At 38.5% G+C, this 26,527-nt stretch overlaps 1 protein-coding gene across 9 annotated transcripts in view; it reads right to left on the bottom strand.

Moving 5' to 3' along the window:
- Nucleotides 1–26,527, bottom strand: part of TMEM117 (transmembrane protein 117) — a 568,932-nt gene that overhangs the window by 448,195 nt on the left and 94,210 nt on the right. For 7 of the 9 annotated variants that reach the window (XM_049882881.1, XM_049882877.1, XM_049882885.1 and 4 more), the window contains one exon: nucleotides 25,481–25,613. The exons of 1 other annotated variant lie outside the window; for it this stretch is intronic. In XM_049882881.1, coding sequence (XP_049738838.1) covers nucleotides 25,481–25,593 — 113 coding nt within the window. In that variant the 5' untranslated portion in view covers nucleotides 25,594–25,613. Of the gene's footprint in view, nucleotides 1–25,480; nucleotides 25,614–26,527 lie in introns of those variants that run through there. One more of the 9 variants, XM_049882879.1, reaches the window with a different exon arrangement.

Below are 26,527 nucleotides of genomic sequence, written 5' to 3'. Positions count from 1 at the left end.
CAATTGATAAGATCATGTGGTTTTTGTCTTTTGTTTTATTTATGTGGTGGATTACATTAATGGTTTTTCTGATATTAAACCAGCCTTGCATACCTGGTATAAATCCCACTTCATCAGGGTGAATTATTTTTTTGATGTGTTGTTGGATTCTATTGGCTAGAATTTTGTTGAGGATTTTTGCATCAATGTTCATGAGGGATATAGGTCTATAATTTTCTTTTTTTGTAATGTCTTTACCTGGTTTTGGTATCAGGGAGATGGTGGCTTCATAGAATGAGTTGGGTAGTATTCCGTCATTTTCTATGCTTTGGAATACCTTCAGAAGTAGTGGTGTTAACTCTTCTCTGAAAGTTTGGTAGACCTCTGCAGTGAAGCCGTCCGGGCCAGGGCTTTTTTTTTGTTGGGAGTTTTTTGATTACCGTTTCAATCTCTTTTTTTGTTATGGGTCTATTTAGTTGTTCTACTTCTGAATGTGTTAGTTTAGGTAGGTAGTGTTTTTCCAGGAATTCATCCATTTCTTCTAGGTTTGCAAATTTGTTAGAGTACAATTTTTCATAATAATCTGAAATGATTCTTTTAATTTCATTTGGTTCTGTTGTGATGTGGTCCTTCTCATTTCTTATTCGGGTTATTTGTTTCCTTTCCTGTATTTCTTTAGTCAGTCTAGCCAATGGTTTATCAATTTTGCTAATTTTTTCAAAGAATCAGCTTTTGGCTTTGTTAATTCTTTCAATTGTTTTTCTGTTCTCTAATTCATTTAGTTCAGCTCTAATTTTTATTATTTGTTTTCTTCTGGTGCCTGATGGATTCTTCTGTTGCTCAGTTTCTATTTGTTCAAGTTGTAGGGACAGTTCTCTGATTTTGGCTCTTTCTTCTTTTTGTATGTGTGCATTTATCGATATAAATTGGCCTCTGAGCACTGCTTTTGCTGTGTCCCAGAGGTTTTGATAGGAAGTATTTTCATTCTGGTTGCATTCTATGAATTTCCTTATTCCCTCCTTGATGTCTTCTATAACCCAGTCTTTTTTCAGGAGGGTATTGTTCATTTTCCAAGTATTTGATTTCTTTTCCCTAGTTTTTCTGTTATTGATCTCTAGTTTTATTGCCTTGTGGTCTGAGAAGATGCTTTGTAATATTTCGATGTTTTGGACTCTGCAAAGGTTTGTTTTATGACCTAATATGTGGTCTATTCTAGAGAATGTTCCATGTGCACTAGAAAAAGAAGTATACTTTGCAGCAGTTGGGTGGAGAGTTCTGTATAAGTCAATGAGGTCAAGTTGGTTGATTGTTGTAATTAGATCTTCTGTGTCTCTATTGAGCTTCTTACTAGATGTCCTGTCCTTCTCCGAAAGTGGTGTGTTGAAGTCTCCTACTATAATTGTGGAGGTGTCTATCTCACTTTTCAATTCTGTTAAAATTTGATTTATGTATCTTGCAGCCCTGTCATTGGGTGTGTAAATATTTAATACGGTTATGTCTTCCTGATCAATTGTCCCTTTTATCATTATATAGTGTCCTTCTTTATCCTTTGTGGTGGATTTAAGTCTAAAGTCTATTTTGTCAGAAATTAATATTGCTACTCCTCTTCTTTTTTGCTTATTGTTTGCTTGATATACTTTTTTCCATCCTTTGAGTTTTAGTTTGTTTGTGTCTCTAAGTCTAAGGTGTGTCTCTTGTAGGCAGCATATAGATGGATCGTGTTTCTTTATCCAGTCTGTGACTCTCTGTCTCTTTATTGGTGCATTTAGTCCATTTACATTCAGGGTAATTATAGATAAATAAGTTTTTAGTGCTGTCATTTTGATGCCTTTTTATGTGTGTTGTTGACAATTTCATTTTTCCACATACTTTTTTGTGCTGAGGCGTTTTTCTTAGTAAATTGTGAGATCCTCATTTTCATAGTGTTTGACTTTATGTTAGTTGAGTCGTTACGTTTTTCTTGGCTTTTATCTTGAGTTATAGAGTTGTTATACCTTTTTGTGGTTACCTTATTATTTACCCCTATTTTTCTAAGTAAAAACCTAACTTGTATTGTTCTATATCGCCTTGTATCACTCTCCATGTGGCAGTTCAATGCCTCCTGTATTTAGTCCCTCTTTTTGATTATTGTGATCTTTTACCTGTTGATTTCCATGATTCCCTGTTATGTGTATTTTTTTTTTTAATTAATCTTAATTTGTTTGTTTTTGTGATTTCCCTATTTGAGTTGATATCAGGACGTTCTGTTTTGTGACCTTGTGTTGTGCTGATATCTGATATTATTGGTTCTCTGACCAAACAATATCCTTTAGTATTTCTTGTAGCTTTGGTTTGGTTTTTGCAAATTCTCTAAACTTGTGTTTGTCTGTAAATATCTTAATTTCACCTTCATATTTCAGAGAGAGTTTTGCCGGATATATGATCCTTGGCTGGCAGTTTTTCTCCTTCAGTGTTCTGTATATGTCGTCCCATTCCCTTCTTGCCTGCATGGTTTCTGCTGAGTAGTCTGAACTTATTCTTATTGATTCTCCCTTGAAGGAAACCTTTCTTTTCTCCCTGGCTGCTTTTAAAATTTTCTGTTTATCTTTGGTTTTGGTGAGTTTGATGATAATATGTCTTGGTGTTTTTCTTTTTGGATCCATCTTAAATGGGGTTCGATGAGCATCTTGGATAGATATCCTTTCGTCTTTCATGATGTCAGGGAAGTTTTGTGTCAGGAGTTCTTCAACTATTTTCTCTGTGTTTTCTGTCCCCCCTCCCTGTTCTGGGACTCCAATCATCTGCAGGTTATCCTTCTTGATAGAGTCCCACATAATTCTTATGGTTTCTTCATTTTTTTAAATTCTTTTATCTGATTTTTTTTCAGCTATGTTGGTGTTGATTCCCTGGTCCTCCAGATGTCCCAGTCTGCATTCTAATTGCTCGAGTCTGCTCCTCTGACTTCCTAGTGCGTTGTCTAATTCTGTAATTTTATTGTTAATCTTTTGGATTTCTACATGTTGTCTCTCTATGGATTCTTGCAACTTATTAATTTTTCCACTATGTTCTTGAATAATCTTTTTGAGTTCTTCAACAGTTTTATCAGTGTGTTCCTTGGCTTTTTCTGCAGTTATCCTAATTTCATTTGTGATATCTTGAAGCATTCTGTAAATTAGTTTTTTCTATTCTGTATCTGATAATTCCAGGATTGTATCTTCATTTGGGAAAGATTTTGATTCTTTTGTTTGGGGGGTTGTAGAAGCTGTCATGGTCTGCTTCTTTAAGTGTTTTGATATGGATTGTTGTCTCCGAGCCATCACTGGGAAACTAGTTTTTCCAGAAAATCCGCTAAAAAAAAAAATGCAGTCAGACCCCTATCAGAGTTCTCCCTCTGGCTCAGGCTATTCGGATGTTAATGAAGCCGCCTGGGGAGGGTGGGGGAGGGAACAGAGAGATAGGAGAGTAGCACCTCAGAATATAGCCAGAGTTGCTTGTCTTGCTTGGAATGACTATTATATCTGAGATTCCGGCGGGGCGCGTCGCCTGTGTGTGCTGGCTGTGTGGAGATTGCCCGGGGGGTCTGGCACGCTGGAGTCACGGTCAGATCCTCCACTTCCAGCCCCACGCCCAGCGTCAAGGCTCCCCTACTGGGACGGTGCACTCTCGACTCCAAAATCAGTCGCTGCCTCCTGGGGACTTCTCGTCCCTCCAGCCGCATGGCCGTGCCGCCCCCGCGAACCAGGTGGGCCCCCTCCCAGGGTTAGTTCAGATGGGTGGAGCCGCTCCCCGTGCTTGTGCCGTGACCGAGTGTCCCGTCTGGGACGCTGTTCTCCCCGCTCCAATACCAGTCGCTGCCTCCCGGGGACTTCTCCTATCGGCTGCGTCCCACGCCGCCCGCACGACCCGGCTGGGCCCCTTCCCGGGGTTAGTTCAGGGGGGTGGAGCAGCTCTCCGTGTTTATGCCGTACCTGTGTCCAGTCCAACTCCCGGCGAGATGGTTCCCCGGCTGGGACGCTGCTCTTCCTGCTCCAAGACCAGTCACTGCCTCCCAGGGACTTCTCCTACCAGCTGCGTCCCACGCCACCCGCGGAACCGGCTGGTCTCCCTCCCGGGGTTAGTTCAGAGGGGTGGAGCAGCTCTCTGTGCTTGTGCCGTACCTGACTGGTACACTGGCTCCAGGCTCTGGAAACAATCGCTGCTTCCCCGTATTAGTTCGTTCTCCGTCTCTAAATCTGTGTTTGTTGTTCAGGGTTCGTAGATTGTTATGTATGTGATCGATTCACTTGTTTTTCCATATCTTTGTTGTAAGAGGGATACGAGGTAGCGTCTGCCTAGTCCGTCATCTTGGCTCCGCCTCAAGGACTTCTTTTTACTAGGATCCACAATCAACACCCATGGAAGCAGGAGTCAAGAAATTAAACGATGCATTGCATTGGGCAAATCTGCTGCAAAAGACTTGTTTGGAGTGTTAAAAAGCAAAGATGTCACTTAAAGGACTAAGGTGTGCTTAACCCAAGCCACGGTGTTTTTAATCCCCTCATATGCATGCGAAAGCTGGACGATGAATAAGGAAGACCAAAGAAGAATTGACGCCTTTGAGTGTTGAAGGAGAATATTGAATATACCATGGACTGCCAGAAGAATAAACAAATCTATCTTGGAAGAAGTACAGCCAGAATGGTCATTAGAAGCAAGGATGGCGAGACTTCGTTTCACATACTTTGGACATGTTATCAGGAGGGATCATTTCCTAGAGAAGGACATTATGCTTGGTAAAATAAGAGGTCAACCAAAAAAAAAAGAGGAAGACCCTCAATGATATGGATTGTAATTGCAGTGGCTGCAACGTCGGGCTCAAACATAACAACGACTGTGAGGATAGCGCAGGACCCAGCAGTATTTTGTTCTGTTTTACAAAGGGCTGCTATGAGTCAGAACGAACTCAACGGCACCAAACAACGACATCAACACATACTCTTTAATTTTAAACATTTACATAAATATTGCGTAAAATGAAAAGTTTTCTGAATAAAAGCAGATTTTAAAATACTGAAATTCACTGGAAAGCCTTTAATATTGGAATTCAACTAGAGAGTTAGAATCAGGGTTTCTCTAGACACTGAGATCAATGAGAAAAGACAGTGAAATGTCACAGCTTTGTGTCAGGTGAAAGCCAGGTAGAACGAACACAAACGTCTTCCTAGTGCCTGGTAAAGGCAGGAAACTCTTCAAATTGTGGCTTAAAGTCAAATCACTGAAGGGTATAGAAAAAGTTATTCAATTTAATCAATCCTTTCTTTCTCCTGCCTGATAACTAGAATAATTCTGTGGAAAGACTAAGGTATGTGCCTTTCTGCTATAACCTATAAGGATTCTGTTTAATATATCCCAACTGACTTTTTTGTCTTTTTTAGCTTCTCAAATGTCTTACTACTCAAACATACCTCACTTCTTTAAAAATGAGAAAGTCACTAAAATTTGGCAGTGAAAAATAGGTCATTATCTTGATGTAGGAATAGTCAAAGTTCACCCACAGCTCCCTTTAAACTTGAAGCATCTAAAGAAGTGTCTCAGTAAGAACAATGCTACCTTGGAAACCAACCCAAAACCAGAACCCAAGTTTGCCAAAGCCACTTTGAATGCCAGGCCCTGCAGAATTAAACATAAGATAATCTTAAAGTACTTGGAATGAGCAGTTGGTCTTATATGAGACTTTTCAGCCAAATAGACTCCAAAGTAGTAACTATTTTTGAACGCAGTAAGCAGCATCTCTCTGGAGAAAAACAATGAATAATAATAATCAATGATCCTGGTTGAAAGGGCTACCCAACTTTCCAGTGCATGGAGCACTTTTATAGCCATCATCACATGTGTTCCTCAAAACAAATCTGAAAGGGATTTTTTCCAATTCACAAATGTGGATTTTGAAGCTCAAAGATATAAACAATTTGCCTAAGACTCCATGAGCCAGGACTCCAACCTTGACTTTCTTACAAAAAAACTTACATTCTCCCAGTTATAATCACTGTCTCTCCAAATGCCCTAAACCTTTAAAGGATTTTCATTGTTCCAAATTCAAAGTCTTACTTTCTTTGTTCCTCTATGCATGCTTTTCCTTTTTTTTTTTTTTAAGAAGATCAAGAAATACACGGAGAAAAATGTAGCACTTGCCTTACTTGCCTTTATTTATAATAAAACATGGTATTTTTCCACAAGGATAAAATACAAGAGAACACAGGAAGAACGTAACAAATCTAAAATGATGACACAGAGAAACATCTTAAAGCAGTGCCCTGTTCATGCCCTCTGTCATCAAAATGGCCTCAGACAGCCTTCCCTTTGCACTGCTGGAATGAGGAGCACCAGCTGTGGCTACTGGATGCACACAAGGTCTGAGCCTCTGCCTTGCCCACATTAGTACCATCCCTAACCAAGTCAAGTCAAAGGAGCACAGGAACCAAAATGGAAACTTTTTCTCACTCAGCCAAGTCTGTAAGTGGCATCTTCAGACTGCTGATATTCAAGGTGTGCCAAAAAAAAAAAAAGAATGTTGTAAAAGAAAAAAAAAGCTTCTATGCCTTAACTCAGGGAAACAATGTTTGGTTGTAAAATAGCTTTACATCTTTTTTCTGTCTGCAAACTCCTTGTTATGGAGAAAGGCAGGCAAATGTTATGAGTGGGCTGAAAAGTTCCAGAAAGGCTAAATTCAGCTGAACAATAAATGAATAAAATACCAGTAGTAAACGCAGTGATTCTAGAGACACACCATTCCTAGAAAATAACTCAAAATACATATCTAATTAATGTGTCATCAGTAGTGTTATGTTTTAATAAATAATATACCACCATGGGACTAGATTATTGAAGCGTTTATAATATTTTTTCTAAATGTGTCAGGCATTCAGTCTCTGATAGTAATTTAGGCAATTGACAGGTACGTTAATCTTTCAGTTCATTGTCGTACCATTTAATACGTCACCTCTACAGCTGCTAACCAAAATGTCAGCAGTTTGAATCCACCAGGTGCTCCCTGGAAACTCTATGGGGAAGTTCTACTCAGTCCTATAGGGTCGCTATGAATCGGAAGCGACTCGACGGCAACGGGTTTGGTTTTGGTTTTCAGTATAGGGTGCTAAATAATACGTTTGTTGGAAAGGAAACCCAAAACACCCATTTGGCCTGCAAATCTTTATTGAGTACTTATTATGTGCCAAGCAGGCACTGCCTTAGGTGCTGTCAATAGAGGAACAAAGAAGACATATGTAAGTCCTGCCTGTATTGATCAGGAAAGGCTAGATAATGGTGCAATTGCAAACCACCAGAAATCTCAGTGACTTAACACAACCAAAGTTCATTTCTCACTCATGCTACGTGTCCTATGTAGGTCTGCAAGGCCCTCTGCTCACTCAAGAAGCTGAGCTGATGGAGGCTTCATTGCCTTTTAGCTGCACCATCTAGAACACATGGTCTTCTCAGTCACCATGACAGGGGAAGAAAGCATGTAGAACCATGTACACCAGGGGGAAAGGGCATGGGCTAATAAATGACACACATCACTTCTGGTTATAATCAAATGCTCTACCTAAATGCAAGGGCACTAGGAAATATAGAAATATAATCTCTGTATTCAGGAAGGGGAGAAGAATCAAATATTGGTAAGCACTGGTGATGCTACCCTCATAAAATCCATAATTTTATGAGACCCAAACCCAGTGCCGTCGAGTTGAATACGTATAAGTAAAAAAGTCAATTAAAACACAATGTGGCAAATGTTATGATGTGGGTGATACATGGTGCTATGGGAACAGGCAGAAGGGACATTTTGCCCAACCTTAAAGTGTTAGGGAAGTTTTCCCTGAAGAAATGATGTCTAAACAGAGAGACTTGAGACAAAGAGTGGTGGGGGTAGAAGGACCTATTTGAAAATCCAGAGGCGAGAAAGAAAATGTTATGTTCATGAAACTAAAAGAACTTTACTTTGGACGAAACTCAGTCTTAGGGCAAAAGTAACAAAAAGCAGAATAAAGAAGCAAGCTGGATCCATGTTACTTAGAATCTTGTAAGGCATGAGAAGAACTGGGACTTTATTATGAAGACGATGAATATCTGTTGAAGATTTGTAAGGAGGTGTGTATGTGTTTTAGAGGAATCACTGCAGTATAAAGAAAGAATGTGAAGGGGCTGCTATCGCAGTAATCCAAGAAAGAGATAGTAAGGGTAGTGGGAGTAAAGACAGACCTGAGTAGCTGGATCTGAGAAATATTTAGCAGGTAGAATCAATGAGACTTTGTGATTTACTGTATGTGTGGGATAAAGAAGGGCAAGAAACAATGAACAACAGTCTTGCTATCTGGCCTCAGCAACTAGGTAGATAATAGTGCCATTCACAGATATGGAGCAGAGGAAGATGGCAGGGTTGACATATAAGATATGAGAAGAGTTCAATTAGGAATTTATCAAGGTTGAGATATCTTTGAGATATTCAAATAGATTTGCCAATTGTTAGTATGATATGTACCTCAGGAGAAAAATCTAGGATAAACAAATAAATTTTGAATTACCCACATAAAGATGACCAATCAAGACAGAAAAGTGGGTTCATACAGGGAGCCTGGATAGAGTAAGAAAAGAAGACCATAACCCTGGGTGATGAGAGCCTGCGAAGAAGACCAAAAAACCTTACCTTGAGAAGAGACAATAAAGAAAGGAGGAGAGTGTAAGAAGCAAAGCAATAGAGCATTTGAAGAAGGCAGGAATGGTGATAATTGTCAAGCATTGGAGGGAGAGGTCAAGTAAAGTAAAAACAGAAGTATCTAGTCTTAATTTATGGATGGATGGATGGATGGATGGACAGACGGACGGATGGACGGATGGACAGATGGACAGACAGATTAACAAAGAGGTCATAGGTGACCATTTGGATTTTGGATGATGTTAGAAGTAGAACCTGCAGTGGAGAGCAAGACTGTGAGACAGATGATAAAGATTTTTTTTTTTTTTTTTTAACGAGAGGGAATACTCCAGCAAGTTGCTAATGACAGGAATAATTAGCAGGTGAATGCCAGAAGCCTCCAATGGTTTTTATATCAGAGCAGGGATATAATTTTAAATTAGCTTTTAAAGAGATGATAGTAAATCTGTACTACACACTAACAGACATCTATCATAAGGAATATTTTGTTCCAGTCTTTTCTTGAAACCATTAAAGAGAATTTTACGCTTCATTTTGCAAAGTAAAAGAATGTTCTATGGCTCTACTGTGCTTTCTTTGATTAGGGATGCTGCGACATTACCAGTTGAAAGGGTTTGATCATATCTTTTTAAATATCAGCTTGCAATATAATTCTTACTTCCTGAAGCAAAATTCAAACTCATTTCCTACTAAAAGGATATACATATAAATCTGTGTGTCACGCAAACCTCACGAGGAAGTGTTAAGTGATTTTAGTAAGAATTATTTGCCTATGTGGGCTGCAGTAAAAACTGCCAAGCCTGGAAATAGTTTTAAATATAGGTACTTTCTCAGGCTTAACTGAAAGAGCATTACAACATTATTCCTAAATTAAAGTGGTATAAGGGCACCTATAATCTGATGACTCCAAGAATTTGTATTCGCTAAAGAGAAAAATAGAGAAATCCTGCAGAGTTTTAGCTACCCCTGGTGGCACAGTGTTTAAGACGTAGGCTGCTAACCAAAACGTCAGCAGTTCGAATCTACCAGCCACTCCTTAGAAACCCTATAGGGCAGTTCTACTCTATCCTACAGGGTAGGTGTAAGTCAGAATCAACTCAACAGCAGTGGTTTTGGTTTATAGTTGGAATCTACTTGATGGCAATGGATTTGGTTTTTTGTTTCTAATCAGAATAGTATGAGAAATAACCTGGAATTAACCTCTTTCAGGGTTTTTTTCAAGCTGAATATTTACCTTTTTTGGAATAAATATTTTTTAATTGTGTTTTAGACAACAAATACCAGGGAAAAGAATTAAGATGTTACCTGCCAAATACTTTTTCCTTGATCACAAGTAAAATTTTAAATTATCTCCCCAAAAATAACCATCCATCTGCAGAAGAAATCTGACAAAATTCCTTTGTTGTTAAGCTTGATGTTGTTTTGAAAAGTCAAATATGCAAAATGTTCCCTTTGGAGACTAGTAAGTTCCACTTGAGTACCATGCCAACAGGCTGGAAATAAAGACCATACTGACAAACTTGAAAAGAAACAGCTCGCTAAAAATCATTGTTCTATTGACTGCAAGGGTGTTGTTTGGAATATCATTGAGGATGTTGTTCTCTACATTTTAGAGGGTTCTTTTTATAAAAACTCACAGAAAAATTTTCTTCCTCGATAAGAGAAATCAGTAGTGCCTCTCTCAAATATACACTGTATAAAATGGCAACATTTCATCCTGTTGTACATAAGGTCACTTTGAGCAGAGCTGATTTGACGGTAACTAACAACAACAACATGCCAAGACTGGATTTTCTGTTTACTGTCTGCTAATATTTTATGGGATTGCTTTAAAGTCTTCCCACCATCGACATGAAAGATATCCAGAAGAACATATGGAAGAAAATAAAATTAGCACCTTAAAAGAACTTATCTCACAGATTTTGTAGGTCAGGAATCTGAGCACAGTTGAGCTGGGCCCTCTGCCTCAGGATCTCTCACAGTGCTACCATGCAGCTGCTAAACAGGCTGTTTCCCAAAGCGGTAAGGCTGATGTTTGACTACAACAATACAATCATGGTATCAGCAGAGGTTACTGTAGTTTCAAGGATCAACTTGGGAAGGAACTGCTTCTAAGCTGCAGGCAGGCCACAGGTCCTTACTGACTAATGTCTGGAGACAGTTCCTCACCACGTGGACCTCTCCACAAGAACTCTACACAACATGGTAGCTTGCTTCCCCAAAAGGGAGAAAGGGAGAGACATAGGGTGGAAGGGAAAAGGGAGGAAAGGGAGATAGAGATCATGAAAGGGCAAGCCAAGACAGGAACCATTTCCAAAGCCAACTCTTCAGGCAGGGATTGGACTGGACTATGGGATAGAAAATTATACTGATGAAGAGTGAGCTTCTTGGATCAAGTAGACACATGAGACTATGTGGGCAGCTCCTATCTGGAGGGGAGATAAGAGGGCAGAGGGGGTCAGATGCTGGCTGAATGGATATGAAAATAGAGAGTGGAGGGAAGGAGTGTACTGTCTCATTACAGGGAGAGCAACTAGGTGTATATAGCAAGGTATATATAAATTTTTGTTTGACTGTCTTGATTTGTAAACTTTCACTTAAAACATAATAAAATTAAAAAAAAAAGGGGGGGGGGCGGCAAGCAAGACAGAAGCCAGAGTCTCTCAGAAGTAACATCCCATCACTTTTATCATATTCTATTCATTAGAAGGAGAGCCCTGGTAATGCAGTGGTAATGAGATTGGCTAACCCAAAGGTCGACGGTTTGAACCCACCAAGCTGCTCAGCTTCCACAGCGTTAGAAATCCTATGGGGCAGCTCTACTCTGTCCTGTAAGTTCACTATGAGTCAGAATCAACTTGATGGCAAAAGGGTTTTTTGTTTGTTTGTTTTTAAATTCATTAGCAGAGAGCTACTATGTCCACACTACACTCAAGGGGAGAGGTTCACACAAGGGCATAAGTAGCAGGAGATGGGGATCACTGGGGACCGTCTCAGAAGATGCCAACCACACATAGTTAGTCGTTTTCTCACACTACGGATTCTTCTGTACTGTTAGAATCTGAAGTGAGAATACTGGGGCTTGATAGATTTGCCCTAAGCAAAATGGAACGGATTGTGATCTTCTTATAGTAATGGTCACAGAAAGCAGAATCAGATTGGTCAGTGAGCCCTTCAGTCTTTAATCTTGACAATTCTTGGGTCTTCCCTGAGGCTCGCTAATGCTCACTAAGGCCTTCTTTGAGGCTCATTATGAATATGGGTTCCTATGACTTTATTGTCTAGCCACACATTTATATTACATATTCAACCTGGTACAGGTTATTCCTGGAAAAGAGCAATGAGACCTTTTACCTTAAAATAATTTCATGGCCCCTATTAGAAATTGAACTTGGCTGCAAATTAGTCCCAATTGTCCATGAATACTCAGTGAGCATCAGAGCCAAGATTTCCATCTACAGCATCTCCCCAGATGGTCTTCTTTCCCCCTTACACTTTCTATTCTCTGCTCTTGATTACACGGGATGGCCACATGTTCCAGTGTTCCCTGGTCTTCTAGTTTATGCCTTTGATCCTGTGCTGTTATTAACAGCACTCCCTTTCATTTCCAAAGGTATCTTGGTTTGGATAGTAAATTACAAAGTCATCCTATTTTTAGGTAATGGTGTGTGTCCTTTTCTTTATTTCTTTCTGTTTTTTATTGGGGTTTGTTTTGGCAGTTAGAGACGGGAGTTAGAGAGTGAGAATGGGGGGAGCATCTCCTATTCTCTTCTATTTCTAGTTGAAAAGGTTCAGAGAATGAGAAAATATCCAAAAAAAGTGGTCATTGCTGACTCTTCCTAATCTCTCAGTTCTTCAAGCAGTGGTATGTATACATTCCACATACACTTAATAAAAATGAACATAGGCTCAGTCCATAAAGCAGAATTCAAACTGATACATTTGGCAAGGATAAAAATACACCTAAGCATAATATTAGAAATGAAGTAAAACAAATCTGCAAAAAAACTTGGCAATTATGTTTTGACTCTCTGTTTACCCTGATGGGAACATGAAAACTTCCTGAATAACTGCAGGAGCACAAAGAGCAAGCCACACAGGAAGCTGCTCCAATCTAAGTCATTTCACACATGTCACAGTTTCCCAGTCCAGTGCTTTTTCTGAGGTGTGATGGAAGAGATAACGTAGACATGCAATCACGGGATTTACTATCGACCCTGGCATCAACCAAAGTGAGGGAAGAAACATTGGTATTTGCAGTGCCATGCCCAGAGATTTCAAGCTCTGGCTCAATGCAATTCTTTTTCTTTTTAACTCAAATTCTTCCCCTCATGATATCATCCTTTGCCTTTAACCAACTACTCCTCCAACTTTCCCAGAAGTGGGAGTTTACTTGATCATATGTTTCTCTGTCTCCAATGATTACTTTACTCACATTTTAATATTATTAGGAGCCCTGGAGGCACAGTGGTTAACTGTTTAGCTGCTAACCAAAAGATCGGCAGTTCGAATCCACCAGCCACTCCATGGAAACCTTATGGGGCATTTCTACTCTGTCCTATACAGTCACTATGAGTTGGAATCAACTAGATAGCAATGGGTTAGCATGGGTTGGAGCCTGTTGCCAAGACAACCAGGAGGGATACATAAATTCAGTTGAATCCTCTACTCTAATTCATCAGATTCTAACTATGTTTTTGACTAATATCAATCTTGTAGACACAAGAAGGCAAAACCTTTCTTAAATTCTCTCACTTCTGCATGTTTATTCTATATCTTAAGGTCCTGCTGACCTGTATCACTTCTCCTGAATTAACTAACTTAACATTTATTTCTACTAACCAAAGATGATGATATTCAAAGTATTTAATACAGGTGGCATAGTGCTTAAAAGCTACATCTGCTAACCAAAAGGTCGGTAGTTCGAATCCACCAGGTGCTCCTTGGAAACTCTATGGGGCAGTTCTACTCCGTCCTATAGGGTCACTATGAGTCGGAATTGACTCGATGGCAATGGTTTTTTTTTTGTTTTGATGGCACAGTTAGTACTATATCTGTTTATATGCAAATCAGAACATATACTAGCAATATACAATCAGGAATGGAACCAGGGTATATTATCCAACAACAAGCTCAGTGTTCAACTAACCTTGGTATATTTCCTTCTACCAATCAAATAGATTTCTCCTCTGATCAATTCTTGAAAACTTAACATTCTGATTGGGCATCTGATATTACCATCATATATAATTGAATAAGAATTAGATTTTGATGTGAAATTCATCCACGCCTTTTGTGTCAAACCATAGATACAATTTTTTTTTTTAATCATTCTATTTATCCCCTTCATAAGAAAGACACTGTGTGTAAGTAAGAGGAGGAGGGTATCAGAAAGTATATAATCGCTTCCTGGTTGAGTTAGGAGTGATGTGGGAATCATTAGTGTTGTTCCTGAAATGTTTCCAGCTCTCCTCCTTCCAAGGCACATAGTATAATTGTACTTTACAGCCCTCTTAAATATGGGTGGGGCCAATTACTTAGTTCTAATTAAAGAGTTGTGAGCAAAAGTGACATATGTCCCTTCCAGGTAGAATGTTTAATTGCTGCTTTGACACTCCTCCCCTCCCCAGAACAACAAGTAACATTCCATATTACAGCTGCTGTTTCAGTCTTGATCCCAGCCTGAGAACGGCATAAGCGGAGCCCTCCAGCTGATTTACAGTGCAAACATAGTGTGAGCAAAAAATGAACTTTGTTGTTTTAAACCACTGAAATTTTGGCTTTGTTTGTTTTTGTGGCATAATCTAGCCTATCCTGACTGATACATCTTAGTTTTATAATCTTCTTATCATGGGCACCTCTGGTTTAGTATCCTAATTCTGAGACATCTACTTCAACGGCTCTTAACATGGAGACTATAGACTCCCTTCTACTGTACACAAAATTTTAGGGAGGTGAGAAAACAGGGGCCCTGGTGTTCATTAAATTCTCCAAAATTCCTGATCTTAGCTCCACCTTGTTGCTGATTTCTAAGTATTCGAAGGGTTAGTCTATAACCATGATAAGTAATCTTTTGCACCACCCCTGCCTCGGATCTCTAGTCCTTGATCTGTGACAAGTAATCTTTTGTGCCACCCCTGCCTTGGATCTCTAGTCCTTAATACATACCTTGTCTTTGTAACCCTCATCCACCCACTGTCTCACTATGGCAAACTGTGTCCCTGATCTGCTTCCTAAACCAGCTCTGCAGTTGTTTTATCTCAAGAAGATTATCTGCCTTTAAACTGCCCGAAGTAGATACTGAGAAAATGTTTTGTAATCTCAAAGAGATCAACAGTGTCAATTTCTCTGTTTCTGTCGGAGGCTTTGTTCCTGAGAAATATAAGGATAAATAGCTATTGAGAGCTTTAATTAAGAATCCCTCCAACGCCTGAAGGGTCTAAGCAATAAGTAAATTCTCTAGAAGCAATCCACCAAATAGGTATGCAGATCTAGCTTCTTTATTTGTGTAGGTCATTGAATTTTCATAGGCTTACCCTAAGGTGACCCCCTTTAGACTATGTAGTAAAGCAATAATCATGGGGCAGTTCTACTCTGTCCTGTAGGGTTGGTGCGAGTCAAAGAATCAAGTCGACAGCAATGGGTTAATTTACTTTTTATTGATGGAAACTAAAATAAGGAACAGTTCATGTACATCTATAAAGATGTATTATGATAAAATTTCAGCCTGGTGCCTTGTATTTCATGTACTAATTTCACTTGATAAGCCAAGCGTATTTAAGATTATATATTATGGCAGGGGAAATTAATATTTATTGAAGACCTATTGGTGTCAGGCATTCACCTGGGCTTTTTTGCATGAAATTAATAATAATGATTATAATTGATAATAATTTAATAATAATGTTTCCATAAATTTTATTAATCTGTTATAATTATTATTATTATAGCAACTCTTCATAGAGAGCTACAGTACTTGAAGGAGCCTCTCCTGGGTGGTGCAAATGGTTAAGCACTCGGCTACCAATGAAAAGTTTGAAGGTTCAAGTCCACCCAGAGGAACCTTGAAAGAAAGGCCTGACAATCTACTTATGAAAAGCAACAGCAATTGAAAACCCTGTGGAGCACAGTTTCACACTGAAACACACGGGTGAGTGGAATTGACTTGATGGCAACTGACTGGTTGAAGTACTTGAGAAACTAAAATATACATATTCTGTTTTTGTTATTATAATAGCAACTAACACGTATGTGGAACTCATTATGTGGTGTGCATGATACCAACTGCTTTGCATATATTATCTGCTTTGATAGTCACAAAAACCCTAAGAGGCAAGTATTAATATTCCCATTTTACACAGGAGAAAACTGAGGCTCAAATAGTGAAATGTTATCCAGGGTCACATAGCCAAAGGGTGTCAGGGATGAAAGCTGTTTTTACTATACCACGTTGCCTCCTGCAGAAAACAAAGCTAAAGGCAACCAAGACTTTTAATGACCTGAAATTTAGTTTGATGCTCTACCTTAAAAAAGCATCATTAATAATAATGATGATGATATAAATAATTAGTAACACAGTGCCTCTCTTTTCCTATGTACAAAGCACATGTATTTTTTTCTTTTGACCCTACAATAACCCCATAAAGTAGGCAGGGCAGGGATTGTTCATCCCGTTTTCTTTCAAAACCAAATGGGAAAATTTTTTGACCTTTCCAACTTATTTTCGCCAACACGTGAGTAGCTCAGACGGGACTAAAATCCAGCTCTTCTGATTCCTGGGTCAGAACGGCTCCCCTATAACAAGCTGATGAACTATTTAATGACAGAGTCAAGGTAAGCAGCTATGAACAATGATCATAGAACACCTTCTAAGCGTGTCAAATCAATGTCGACTCTGGAAAGATAACAATGCCCTCCCACAGAGCAATAAGGATGCAACATTGATTTTTTATTATTAATGTTTTAAAACTTCATCAGTTCAGACAGACTGTGAGCTTGGGATGACTTGGGTATGCCGTGCTCTTTTACCTTGTACTACCAAAACCAAATAATCCGAAACCAATAGTATTAAAAGCAGCACATTGTGCTCTATTGTTGCCTTTAGCTAAATATGTTTTATTAATTCCTCTTTCCCTCACTTTCCTGCCTTCCTTCATCCCTCTTTTTAACACTGGTGGCCCCCTGTTAACCAGGCTCAGCCTTTCATTCCCAGCTTTTTTTCTCCCCAGCCCATTTTCAGCAACCAGCTCTGCCCCTTACTCCCATCCTTAGTAATTAATTGTGCTTTTATTGTGAATTAATCATACAAGCAAGTCAATGTTTAGCCTAATTAAGAGTGAAGCCAACAAATTATCTAAGTACCACTTCAGCAGAATTTGCATTCAATCTTGTATTTGGGGCCAATCAACATTTTCTGCTATTGACTCAAGTAATTCTAGGCATCACTAAAATTTACAACTAATCTCTCACCACCCCAGACCCTGAACTCTGCCTCACGGCTCTGTCCTTTACCCATCCCTAAATGCAGTGTTTCATTACATCCAGTGCCAGTTGCCACTGAGTCCATCCCAACTCCTAGCTACGCCATGTGTGTCAGGGTAGACCTGTGCTCCATAAGGTTTTCAATGGTTGATTTTTGGAAGCAGATCACCAGGCCTTTCTTCTGAGGCACCTCTGGGTGGACTCAAACCTCCAACATTTTGGTTCACAGCCAAGTACATTAATCATTTGCACCACCCAAAGACTCCGTTTTATTATATAACTTCAAAAATAATCGTGTATTAACTTTTCCATTCACTACAATTCAAAGTAACTTCTTTGTACTTTACTAATTTTGTCGGTTTAGGTCATACAAAAACTTACATAGTTTAAATTTGTTTTTGCCACTTCCCAAAATAAATTTACCAAACCAAAACCAAACCCAGTGCCGTCCAGTCGATTCCGACTCATACCGACCCTGTAGGACAGAGTAGAACTGCCCCATAGAGTTTCCAAGGAGCACCTGGCAGATTCGAACTGCTGACCCTTTGGTTAGCAGCCGTAGCATTTAACCGCTACACTACCAGGGTTTCCAGAATAAATTTAGCACCTTGAAAAAACAAAAAGCAAGCATACAATATAACATTTCTTCCTCAGAACCAAGCTATCAAGTAAACAATGGTAACAGGTCTGCCTGCATTCTTTTGAAGAACTGTGAGTGAAAATCAGAGCTCCTAACAGTACACACGGAAACCCTGGTGGCATAGTGGTTAAGAGCTACGGCTGCTAATCAAAAAGTCGGCTGTTCGAATCCACCAGGTGCTCCGGGAAACCCTATGGGGCAGTACTACTCTGTCCTATAGGGTCGCTATGAGTCAGAATTGACTCAAGGGCAACAGGTAACAGTATACAAATGTGGCAAGGCCCTACCTTCTAGATTAGTGGCAACTGGAAAGAGAATTGAGTAAGGAATCTGAAAACATCGTTAACAGTTTTAAAAATAGTAAAGAAAAAAGGAAAGGTGGGGGGAGCACTGCCTGTAGTGAAATTTCACCCTGAGTGTTTTCCATTAAAGGGTATGTCAGACTTGGGAAAAGTAATGTGTTGAAACCTATACCTCTAACACCAGAAATTGAAGCTACAAATCAGAGGGAGTTTTTTATGATACGATGTGTGGGCACAAGTACGGACTAGAGTATCAGTCATTCTTTGAAAAATGAGGATAAATGTAAGCAGAGATCAGATGGTAAGACCTAGGTCAGCTGTGCACATGAACTTTAAAAAAGCATTAGATCTTGCACAATTTCACCCAACTGTCCAAGTCTATGCTAGTCTTTCCCTCATTCACCTTTCCTGTTCACCCCTGCTTGCCTTTGCTGCTTCCTCTGTACGTTGAAACCGTGCATTCTGACGTTTAGAAAAATGTCCATTTCAAATACTCCCTCCTATCACCTCCCCACATCCAATCACCCTCTTCAGATCACACTTACCAAGAGTGTTCACCATACTCAATTGGCCAAATGAACTCTCGGTATATTTTTATTACCTCCCCACATCCAATCACCCTCTTCAGATCACACTAAGAGTGTTCACCATACGCAGTTGGCAACTCAAATGAACTCTCCGTATAATTTCTTACTAAAACTCATGAGAGAAAACAGAAAAGAAGGACAGAGTACATTTGCATTTATACCCATCACCTAATTCTTACCTTGATTTTCTCAGGACCTGAATAGGAATAACCCAAAAAAACCAAACCTTTTGCTGCCGAGTCGATTCCGACTCAGAGCAGAACTGCCTCATAGAGTTTCCAAGGAGCGCCTGGTGGATTCAAACTGCTGACCTTTTGGTTAGCAGCTGTAGCACTTAACCACTATGCCACCAGGGTGTCCAGCTTGAATACGAATAGTAACACACTTATTTTCAAAGTCTCCTGCTTCACTTTGTCTTATTTCTTTGTTTCCCTTTCTGCTATACTTACTTATGTATTTATGTACCTCACTTTTATAAAAAATTTTGTCTGGAAAGGGTTTGTATAATATATATATTTACATATTCATCAAAACTTGCAAATAAAATTTTTTTTAAATAATATGATACTGTGTTTTTGGTGAAGGTTTACACAGCAGTTGAGGTTCCCATTCAACAATGTCTACACATTGTTCAGTGACATTTGTTACATTCTTCTCAATATGTGAACATTCTCAATATTTCCATTCTGGTTGTTCCATTTGAAAAAGGCTTTTTTGGAAAAGTCAGGAAAAATACTTCTCTTTGTGATTAACACTAGAAGAAAATCAGTTTCTTCATATTCTGCCCTAAAAAGTATGCATTCTGAAGGACTACAAAACACATCACTTATTCTAGTTCATGGAGGAAATTTTATCAATGAGTCAAATGTTTAATTTCCTGAGTGCTAAACACAATATTTATCCTTATAATATTGGAATAACTATATAAACATATAAACGTATATGTGTGCATATAAGTTTATATTAAAAAAAAAATACGTATTACTATTTAAACCTGTTTGGCAGTTTGTTGTACTGTGGTGGCTTGTGTATTGCTTTGACGCTAGAAGCTATGCTGCTGATATTTTAAATACCAGCAGGGTCACCCATGGTGGACAGGTTTCAATAGAGCTTCCAGACTAAGACAGACTAGGATGAAAGGCCCAGCAATCTACTTCAAAAAATTAGCCAGTGAAAACCCTATGTCCAATATATTCCTGAAAGATGAGCCCCCTAGGTTGGAAGGCATTCAAAATATGCAGTGGCCACAACAATGAACTCAAGCACACCAATGACCGTAAAGATGGCGCGGGACTGGGCAACATTTCTGTTGTACAAAAGGTCACCATGAGTTGAGAGGGCGTGAAGGCAGCTAACAACAAACTTGTTTTAGAACATGTTTTCACTTTACATTTTTAGTGGCAAAGCATATTACAAAATAAGTTTATTATATATTTCTATAGAGTTACTGTAGATTTCTTCAAAAAGTTAATTAACAACAAGGAAGAGAGTATCTCAACATCAAGCTTCAGAAATTCAGAAAGGAGAAAATTCTTTTCAAGGCAAAAACTTGTAGTAGTCAGGCAATCAGCACTGAAAACATGCCTTTTGCTGCCATCAAGTGGTTCTTTTTGGAATATTTTTATAAACACTGAGTTTGATGTGCTCACTTTGCTTTCCCACCATTTTCATTCCTTGTACATTATAAATGTATTATCCTTTGGAGAATGGGGACATTTTAAGTAACCATGCAGGTCTTTACTAAAGTAGGGCTTTATATTATGGATGCTATAAAAGTTGCATTACTAACAATTTCTTCAGAAAGACAACTTCAAAAAAGTGTTTGAAGTGTCCAAAGACTAAAAAGACTTCTTAGCCCTATATGACTAGCTCAGTTCCTCATTAGTAAAGACCTCAACCTGGTCTTTGGTACACATCTCTCTTCATTCCTGCCAAACAGAGAATTTCTAAATAGATCAATTTTAAGATACCCAGTTGAACACAGGAGCCCTGGTAGTGCAGTGGTTAAGAGTTTGGCTGCTAACCAAAAGGTCAGTAGTTTGAATCTACCAGCTGCTCCTGGGGAACCACATGGGGGAGTTCTACTCTGTCCTATAGGGTCACTATGAGTTGGAATCTACTCAATGGAAACAGGTTTGATTTCTGGTTTTAGTTGAACACAGAAGGAATCAAAAAAATATTTTGGGATGGGGTGTCATGTTTTAACCATTTTGAATCAAGTCAAATCCCAACACTGTGCTTGAACAGATAGTAGAATGAAAAGAAAAAGGATAATTGCTCTTTAAAAATAAAACACTGTGACCGTGGCCTCTTCATATTCTGAGAAGGCAGCAGCATTCATTTCATGGTATTGGCTCTTTTGGTATTGATATAAGTGCTCGTAATATCGAATATTATATTGGAAAATGCATTGATATGTTTTTGGTTATGAAAGGAAAGGCATCAGATAAGTTAAAGTGGAAAAGAAGTGAGACAAAAGCAGACTATATTATAAAACAGAGGAATTCCGGAGGTTACCAGGAGCTCCAGAGAGAAGTAGGAACCGGCAACTGTGAGAAGAGAACGTGAACAGTCTTGGGCAAGAGGATTTGAACAGTCGCCGGTAAATGGTGGCAGGTCCAGCATTAAAGGGAAAAGTCTTATAGAAGGGATGAAGGAGGAACTTTAAGAACACTGATGTTGCATAATAAAATTCCCACGTTCACCAAACTTTCATAAAAATCTACAACCCCCAGAGATCTTGTGTGGATGGTTCTTTAGGGAGTAGAGTGGGTGGGAATTCATTAGCACATGGGGTAAAGTGCTTCAAAGAAAGGAGAACAGTAACAGAGGAAAGATGTTGAGAGGGAATCAAGAACTGAACCAGCAGGGGAAATTTGGAAAAGAGTTAGAAGAAAATCAATACTCACCCTCACCAGGAGCCTTCAGAAATATTGGTGAAGGAGACATAATTCCCACAGTTGCATGGATGGAATCAAGTCATTTTGGGGGTATTGTGGAAAAAAGGATGACCTTATATATGCCAGCAAAATCTCACTGTACTGGGTCCTCACTGTTATTTAAATATGGTGAGGAATCTCAAACGTCACACAAAATCATACCCCCCTGAACTGCACATCCCCTTCCAGCTGCCATTCACAAACATATTGCTTAAAAAAAGCACCTCCATACGTATCTATAATCTATTTTCTCACTTCCCATGCTCTCTTTAAACCTCTGTCATCCAGCTGCTACCCACCCCATCTAAGAAGAAAGAATGAAATCCAGGGAGTCTCTGTAGAAACATTAGTGTTCATTAGTTACTTTTCTAAATTTTTGAGTAGACATTTAATTCATTAACTATTAGAATTTCTTTTTTTTAAATAATCATTTATGACTATACATTTCCCTTTAAATACCACTTTAGTTATATCCCACAAGCTTTGATGCGTATTTTTTCATTATTTCTCGGTTCTATGATTCTGAATGCCAAGAACATATGAAATACATCTCTTATTGAGTTCTAGCTTAATTGCACTGTGGTCAGAGAATGCAGTCTATAAGATATCAGTTGTCTGGTTAACACTTAATTTGGTGCGTAGCGATTGATCAATTCATGTACACTTGTTTCAATTTCTAAGCAATCTTTTTTCTTTGAGTACTTTCAAAATCTCCTCTTTGTCTTTGTTGTTCTGAGTTTTACTATGACGTTTATGAATACAGTTTTATTCATCCTGCTTAGGGATATTATGATTCTTAAAGCTGAAGATTTGTGTCTTTCATCAATTCCATAAAATATCAGACATTATCCCTACAAATATATGAATACTGCATGTTCCACATCCTCTTTTTTCCCTCATTCCAGCATACCTATGAGGCATATATTGGACTTTTCATTGTCTCTTCCATGTTTCTTACGCACTCTTTAATATTTTCAGTTACTTTATCTCTCTGTGTTATATTTTGGTCATTTACGAAATCCAATCTTCAAGTATGTTAATTTTCTCTTCAATTATATTTAATCTGCTTTTGAGCCATCTATCAAATGCGAGGATGGCGCAGGACCAGGAAGCATTTTGTTCTGTTGTGTACAGGGTTGCTATGAGTCAGAACTGACTCGACAGCACCTAACAACAACTTCCAATTTTTATTTTAATGTCTATGTTTTTAAATCAACTTTACTCAGATATTATTTACGTATAATCAAATGAACCTCTTCTAAGTGTACAGTTGGATATGTTTTGACATATATATTCTTTTAATGACCACCTGAACAAAACAGAGAACATTCCCATCATTCAAAAAATTTTTCTCGTGACACTTCATCATCAATCTCCCTCTCCTCACCTTACGCCCCAGGTTGGTTTTGCCCTTATGAAAATTTCCTATGTCCAGAGCTGTTTTGGGGGAAGACCAATGGAAATTTTTTTTATTAAAACCACACCACCTCGTACCAGGAGATTAATGTTGTTTTCATGCCTGCTATACACAACATCCATTCTGTAGCCCATGGATCAAGGAGTAATCTCAATTTTCAAGTCTTATTATTTAAGAAATACATTTTGTAAGGCTGTAGCTACCATAGATAGTGATTCCTCTGATGGATCTGGGCAAAGTAAACTAAAAACCTTCTGAAAAGGATTCACCATTCTAGATTCATGTGAGGAGGTCGAAAGAATCAACATTAACAGGAATTTGGAAAAAGTTGATTCCGACCCTCATGGATGACTTTGAGGGGTTAAACACTTCAGTGGAGGAAATAACTGCAGATGTGGTGGAAATAGCCAGAGAACTAGAATTAGAACTGGGGCCTAAAGATACAACTGAATTGCTGCAATCTCATGATAAAACTTAAATGGATGAGGAGTTGCTTCTTATGGACGAGCAAGGAAAGGGGTTTCTTGAGATGGAATCCACTCCTAGTGAAGATGCTTGTGAACATTGTTGACATGACAACAAAGGATTTAGAATATTATATAAACTTAGTGATAAGGCAGTGGCAGCATTTGAGAGGATTCACTCCAATTTTGAAAGAAGTTCTACTGTGGGTAAAATGCTATCAAACAGCATCACATGCCACAGAGAAATCTTTTGTGAAAGGAAGAGTGAATCAATGCAGCAAATTTCATTGTTATCTTATTTTAAGAAATTGCCACAGCCACGCCAACCTTCAGCAACCACCACCCTGATCAGTCAGCAGCCATCAACATCGAGGCAAGACCCTCCACCAGCAAAATGATTCTGACTTGCTGAAGGCTCAGATGATGGTTAGCACTTCTTGCAATACAGTATTTTTAATTAAGGTATGTACAATATTTTTTTAGACATAATGCTATTGCACACTTAATAGACTACAGCAGAGTGTAAACATAACTTTTATATACACTGGGAAACCAAAAAATTATGATATTCACTTTATGGCAGTGGTCTGGAATGAAACCTGCAATATCTCTGAGGTATGCCTTAGTATTTAATGTATTTTTTCTAGCAACGGCCGAAAAAGAGTAATTTTTAGATGGGACCTTTCTCTTTCTTGTGCCAGGACTGAAAGTGCACAATACCTCCCAGAGGGACCTTCAGTTATGTTGGGTAACTCTCCCTTTACTCCCCCGTTGCAAAATTCCAGGCAATGCTCTAAGTCTGAGGCATACCCTGACAAGCCACGGGTTAGAATCTGTAACTACGTCTTTTAAAAACAGACCCAAGATTAACAGGTTTACTCTAGCCCAAGAAACAATTGCAGACAAAGCATTTTAACAGCTTCCTAAAGCCTGAATATTTGACTTAAAATAAAATTCTTGAGCTTATCACTTGTAAATACAGACTAAACTATAAGCCTTGTGCAATACCTATTTTCCCTGTACTATTCATCTCCTTTAAAGGTGGAGGAAAATCAGAAAATTTTAATTGAGCTGTCCCTCCCAGCAATGAACACTGGTAGCCAAAATCTATATGTAACAATTGCCCATTACAGAACTAGACAACAATCTTGCCTAGTGTATATTTAGAAGAAAAGGATATTGCCAAGCTTTCAGAAATGTTGGAAATGATAGATCGAAACCTTTCTCAGTAACTACTTCAGTGCACAGCAAATATCTAAGGTGGTTTATTAGTCTCTAATCCAGTTCTTAATGCTGTAGGTCAAACCAATGTCCCTATATCCTGCCCTTAGAACTTATTGAGAGCAAACCAAGAGGAAATTATACTGAAAGACCAAGTCTTGTGTTTCATTATATAATGAAAGAACTAGAGAAAGTTAAAAACAAATACTACTTGCCAGCACTTCTTCATGCCATGGTAATTTGATTAGTGATTTGATAAGTATAGATCACAACCCTGGATTTAATACAGGGTGGCCCACTTTCAAAATGACCCATTTATAACAAAGGTGTCTCTGTTGGGAATCTCAAGACAGAGAGAGAGAAAAAAAGTCACCTGTATCAAATACTTTATTTAGCCAGGCATTGTACAGCAATGGAGTTACAAGCTGGAGACCTTCATCTTAAGCCTTGCCCGTCCATGTGAATATAAGCAAGTCATTAAGATTTCCTGGTTTTCATGCTCTCTGTCATTATAATGAAATTAGTAGCTACCCTCAAACTACCCCACAGAGAAGTCCTAAAGAATAAAAAACACAATATAAATACTATAATATGCTATCAGCTTCTCCGGGAGAAAAAAGACTCTAAATGTCTTAAGAAAAATGCACAGATTTAGGACTATTTGGGAAAGAATATTTAAAAAGGGGATTTAGACCAGTACAAATTATAAAATTCTCCTTGAATTCTTATGAGTTGCAAACATCGCACTCACCACGGTAGAAAGGGGAAAGATAACCTACCCCATGTTGCCATCCATTAACAGAACCGTGTTGTATATGTGAGAAAATATGAAGAGAAAAAGAACTGTGCTGAAGAACATTGTCATCCACGACCCATGATCCTCTCGAAACATTTTTAGCCGGAGTAGCTGACCTGAAATATAAATATTATTAGGGATCAGTTTAAATTGTAACTCAAATTCATACATCTCTTTGTTTCAGTGAATCTCTATTATCTCACTATATTCTGATGCCTTTGCCATAGGACTGCCTTACGGGTGAAACTACTATGTAATGTTCTTTTTATCCTTTTGTAAATAAATGCTCACGGATGAAGTCCAAGACAATCCTCATACCACATTTCATCCTACAGCAAGTAGTCCTAAAGTGAGAATCGAATGCACAAAGGCCGCTTATTATGCTGGCAGGAAAACAAGATGAATGACAGCACTACTGCCTGCTGTTTTTTATTTCATAAATATGTTTTTGGTTCATACTAACCCTACTTAAGGGTTACAGTAAAGAAGTCACATAAATTCTATTTGATTCCCTTTTTGCTTCCATATATCCATTTCTAATACTGGCCAGAAGATAAAACCAAGGCAGACCTCACTTATAAGAAAATTCAATTGTTTAAGGAACATGAAAAATTGAAATGGAAAAATAGCCTCTGTCATAAGAGACAGATGGTCGAGCCTCCCTCTCAGATAAAATAGTCTGATCCCACGTAGATGCATGTGCATAAGAGTACGGGTGTGGGGGGTGTGTATGTATATTACGAAGCTCTGGGTGGTTTCTGGCAAAGTGTACCTTCTACTGTGATGCCTAAAATTCCATTTACAAAGATAAATGCTAAAGTTAAAATGTTTAAAATGCAAATCTTTCAAGGAAAAAAACATACTAAAATGAATGCTAAAGTAAAAATTACTAATATTAGACTCAGTCTAGAGAAAATGTTTTGATTTATGGTACAAAGAAAAATGAGGGCACTAACACCCTAAGAAATAACGAAGGTGAAAAACTATGAGAGAAAGAAAAAAGTGAACATAGGTCATGCTGGTTTCTTCC

This window comes from Elephas maximus, chromosome 4, assembly GCF_024166365.1.
Source record: "Elephas maximus indicus isolate mEleMax1 chromosome 4, mEleMax1 primary haplotype, whole genome shotgun sequence".
Taxonomy (NCBI): domain Eukaryota; kingdom Metazoa; phylum Chordata; class Mammalia; order Proboscidea; family Elephantidae; genus Elephas; species Elephas maximus.
Note: the sequence above shows the minus strand (reverse complement) of the source record. Positions and strands in the feature narration are given on the sequence as shown.